Source organism: Silurus meridionalis, chromosome 28, assembly GCF_014805685.1.
Source record: "Silurus meridionalis isolate SWU-2019-XX chromosome 28, ASM1480568v1, whole genome shotgun sequence".
Lineage (NCBI taxonomy): Eukaryota > Metazoa > Chordata > Actinopteri > Siluriformes > Siluridae > Silurus > Silurus meridionalis.
The window spans coordinates 14,842,706-14,847,852 of NC_060911.1; the positions used below are offsets into that span (position 1 = coordinate 14,842,706).

General features: G+C 38.9%; 1 protein-coding gene across 1 annotated transcript; it reads left to right on the top strand.

Moving 5' to 3' along the window:
- Positions 1–571: 571 nt before the first annotated feature.
- zgc:111983 (uncharacterized protein LOC550501 homolog) lies at positions 572–4,523 on the top strand. Its single transcript, XM_046842630.1, has 6 exons — positions 572–592; positions 705–854; positions 1,466–2,296; positions 2,449–2,510; positions 2,630–2,781; positions 2,918–4,523. The coding sequence occupies exons 1-6, from the start codon at positions 572–574 to the stop codon at positions 3,007–3,009; spliced, it is 1,308 nt and encodes a 435-aa protein (XP_046698586.1). The 3' UTR covers positions 3,010–4,523.
- The last annotated feature ends 624 nt before the right edge of the window (positions 4,524–5,147 follow it).

The following is a 5,147-nucleotide window of genomic DNA, read 5'->3' on the forward strand; positions in this document are numbered from 1 at the left end:
AAACACCTCTTCAACAAACACCTTTTTATCAAATACCTCTTTAACCCCAGGCAGACCTAAAGACACCTCAACAAACATGTCTATAACAAACAATTCTTCATACACAAGCAGGCCTATAAACACCTCTTTAACAAACATCTCTTTAACCAACACCTCTTCAACCACAAGCAGGCCTACAAACAACCTTTTAACAAACAGCTCTTTAACCCCAAGCAAACCTACAAACACCTCTTTAACAAACATCTCTTTAACCAACACCCTTCAACCCCAGGCAGGCCTACAAACACCTCTTTAACAAACATCTCTTTAACCAACAGCTCTTCAACCCCAAGCAGGCCTACAAACACCTCTTTAACAAACATCTCTTTAACCAACACCTCTTCAACCCCAGGCAGGCCTACAAACAACCTTTTAACAAACAGCTCTTTAACCCCAAGCAGACCTACAAACACCTCTTTAACACATCTCTTTATCAAATACCTCTTTAACCCCAGGCAGGCCTACAAACAACTTTACAACAAACACGTCTTTAATAATCACCTCTTTAACAAACACCTCTCTAACCCAAAGTATGCCTACCAACACCTATTTAGCAAACACCTCTTCAACAAAACCTTTTTATCAAATACCTCTTTAACCCCAGGCAGGCCTACAAAGAACCTTATAACAAACACCTCTTTAACAAACATCTCTTTAACCAACAGCTCTTCAACCACAAGCAGGCCTACAAACAACTTTACAACAAACAGCTCTTTAACCCCAAGCAGACCTGCAAACACCTCTTTAACAAACACCTCTTTACCAAATACCTCTTCAACCCCAGGCAGGCCTACAAACAACTTTACAACAAACACGTCTTTAATAATCACCTCTTTAACAAACACCTCTCTAACCCAAAGTATGCCTACCAACACCTATTTAGCAAACACCTCTTCAACAAACACCTTTTTATCAAATACCTCTTTAACCCCAGGCAGGCCTACAAAGAACCTTATAACAAACACCTCTTTAACAAACATCTCTTTAACCAACAGCTCTTCAACCACAAGCAGGCCTACAAACAACTTTACAACAAACAGCTCTTTAACCCCAAGCAGACCTGCAAACACCTCTTTAACAAACACCTCTTTACCAAATACCTCTGCAACCCCAGGCAGGCCTACAAACAACTTTACAACAAACACGCCTTTAATAATCACCTCTTTAACAAACACCTCTCTAACCCAAAGTATGCCTACCAACACCTATTTAGCAAACACCTCTTCAACAAACACCTTTTTATCAAATACCTCTTTAACCCCAGGCAGACCTAAAGACACCTCAACAAACATGTCTATAACAATCAATTCTTCATACACAAGCAAGCCTATAAACACCTCTTTAACAAACATCTTTTAACCAACACCTCTTCAACCACAAGCAGGCCTACAAACAACCTTTTAACAAACATCTCTTTAACCCCAAGCAAAACTACAAACACCTCTTTAACAAACATCTCTTTAACCAACACCCTTCAACCCCAGGCAGGCCTACAAACAACTTTACAACAAACACCTCTTTAATAAACACCTCTTTAACAAACATCTCTTTAACCAACAGCTCTTCAACCCCAAGCAGGCCTACAAACAACTTTACAACAAACACCTCTTCACCCCCAAGCAGATTTGCAAACACCTCTTTAACAAATACCTCTTCAACCCCAGACAGGCCTACAAACAACTTTACAACAAACACCTCTTCAACCCCACGCAGGCCTACCAACAACATTTTAACAAACAGCTCTTTAACCCCAAGCAGACCTACAAACACCTCTTTAACAAACACCCCTTTAACAAACACCTCTCCAACCCAAAGTAGGCCTCCAAACACCTATTTAGCAAACATCTTTTTAACAAACACCACATTATCAAATACCTATTTAATCGCAGGCAGACCTTCAAACACCTCAACAAACATGTCTTTAAACAATTCACCAGCAAACACTTTACTTGCAAGCACCTCTATGAACACCTCTTCAACCAACAACATTTTAACCCAAACACTACCAAATATGGCTTCAACTCCTACAATCTCATTGTTAACAACAAGCATTTCTTCCTCCCCAAACACATCTACAAACACCTTTACAACAAACGACTCCTCAACCTTGAGCACGTTTACAAATACCTCTGCAATGCCTGATAATGCACGTTTAATTTTTAACCTGACCTTCAGCATCAAAGAAACCTTTGATGCAGCACTGGCCAATGCAACATCTCCAGAGTTTGAAGCAAACTCTACAAATATCTGTAATCAGGTATTTTTATGGATACAGCTTCTATTTACAATTTTATTAAATTCTCCTAAAGAATCATTTAACCTTCCTCTTTTCATTGCAGCATGAATAACTCATTACTGCATTTCTGAAGTAATATGAACACATTTCATTTTTGTTTCTGATTTGTTTAGTTTGAACCAACGTTCAGAGAAGCCTTTCCAACATTTAACATCATGAAAATTTTAAAATTCAGGTAAAATGGACAATATTGTTATTATATTGTTATATTGTTGTCTTAAAAAATTTATTATTTATTCGTTCGCATGTTTATTTGTTTATTTATCCTGTATCTCTTCATGTGTGTCCCCATAGTAATGGGTCGACTGTTACAGAAAGCAACCTTTACATAAATTCTGATGGGCAATATGTAAATGTGGACAAAGTAAAAACTGTCTTTCTCAGTGGGCTTAACCGCTTGACCTTTAGCGTTGATCCAAACTCTGTCAAGGTCACTCAGATTCTTGGTCAGTATGCGCTTACTGTACAGAGACTTTACTGTTTCTAATTTATTTGAGTAACCAAAATCTTAAACTAATGAAATGTTAGTTTTAAACATTTTATTTTCTTCATTTATTTAATGTATATGTTTATATTTTGCAGGTAAATCCATGTCACCACTCCTTGCAAGCTCACTTTCCATTATATGGATGTCTCTTCTATCACTTTTACTTTCAGCAGCTTTGTATGTCTAGCTCAAGATTAATAACGCTATTCTACCGAAGTAAAAACACACTTTTCTTTTAAGCAAAATCATTAATTTATGTTTTACTTTGATTGAGTAATATTATGATATGGGAAGAAGGGAAATGCATTTATAACCCAAGTTCTAAAAATCTAATTAATTTGCAAATCACATAAATCTATGTTTTTTACAATAGAACATAGAAAATATATGAAATCTACCTTTTTAAGGAAAATAAATAAGGTCACCTAGTCTATATACATTTGGGAACTGAGGAGTGAAATGTTTTTGAATGGTGAAAGGTCTGGACTTCAGGCAGGCCAGTTTAGCACCCAGACTCTTCCACTACAATGCCATGCTGTTGTAATAGATGCAGTATGTGTATTAGTATTGTCTTGCTCACATATGGAAAAGCATTTATAAAGCTTTTCCAGATGTGCAAACTGCCCATTCCATAGCCAATAATGAATCCCTGTACCATCAGAGATGCAGGCTTCTGAACTTCATGCTAATAAAAAGATGAATGGTCCCTCCCCTCTTTCTTCTTGTTGCTAATTAACCTCATTAAAATAGGAGCAGTCCAAAATAACTCCAAAAAAAGATAATATAATCTATGTACACAAACTATTCAAGCAATATTGCTTCCATGATCCTGAGCTGTCTCTTGCTACCACCCCATTGAGATCCTAAATACCCATGTTTGCTTGCATACCCCCAAAATTGCTGACCTCCAAAAAGCAAGAGAAAAGCCAGTGGTCTACTGCCTCTTTAACTGTGAAACTGATCTCCCAAGTACCACACCCCCACACAGTTGTTTATATGTCACATCACAGAGCAGATAATTATGGGGTATATATTGAAGAACGCACCTCGAGGGATTTTTGCTTTTCGCTTCTCCTGCTTCTGCTGGATTTTTCATTCAGGAGAAAAGGAATGGCCATTTTACAGAAGTCTGGAACAGTGCATCATTAAGAATATTACTATTTATTTTTTTTTTTGCAGAGCTTTTACAGCTCTGTCTGGCCAAGATATGGAAAACATAATTTAGTACACCATTCAGGCACTTCAAGTACTTAGTTAAGTACATGCCAGTCAGGTACATCATTGCCTACATAGGTGACATGCTCAGGGGCCCCAAGGGTGGCAGCTAGAAGATTGAATGCCCTCTCATAATATTAACAGATTACCAAAACTGTAAGTTTACCCTTTCCTACTACCCTGGGTCAAAGAAGGCTACAGTTGATGCACCCAAACACGCTCATCAGATCTACAACATATAGACCCAACTCCTCCAGCATCATACATAATTGGGCCAATCAAGTATGAACTGGACCAAACATATAACTACTCCATAATGATCCGATTCAATCAAATCAAATAATCAGTCTCACCCGGCAAACTCTTCAACCCTTTGAGCCCAACTTAGAGCTGAGACGCAGACCTTCACAGCTACAGTACCATATAATTGAAGGTACCCCACATCAACTGCCAAAGAAACACAGTCATTCTGTGTTCATTAATTGTTTTTTCCACCTACAGTACTAAATAAAAGTTTGAACACCTTCTCCATCTGTGTTTTTTCTTTTTTTTTTTTTCTTCAACATTGTTATGTGTATCGGCTCTTTCAGAGACAGAAGACAAGAAAGGCTCCCGGCCCAGACGGTGTCTCCCCCTCCTGTCTCAAAGCATGTGCTGACCAACTGGCTCCTATTTTCACCTCTATCTTCAACAGATCACTGGAGTTGTGTGAGGTCCCCTCCTGCTTTAAACTCTCCACAGTCATCCCAGTCCCCAAGAAACCCTCGATTACTGGACTGAATGACTACAGGCCTGTCGCTCTGACATCTGTCGTCATGAAGACCTTTGAAAAGCTGGTATTGGCCCATCTAAAGAAGGTGACAGAACAGCTGCTGGATCCCCTACAGTTTGCATACCGAGCAAACAGATCGGTGGATGACGCAGTCAACATGGGGCTAAACTACATTCTGCAACACCTTGACTGCCCAGGAACATATGCCCGGATTTTGTTTGTTGACTTTAGTTCGGCTTTCAATACAATAATTCCGGGAATCCTCCACTCCAAACTCCTAAACCTTACTATACCCCCTGCCATCTGTCAATGGATCACCAGCTTCCTGACAGGCAGGA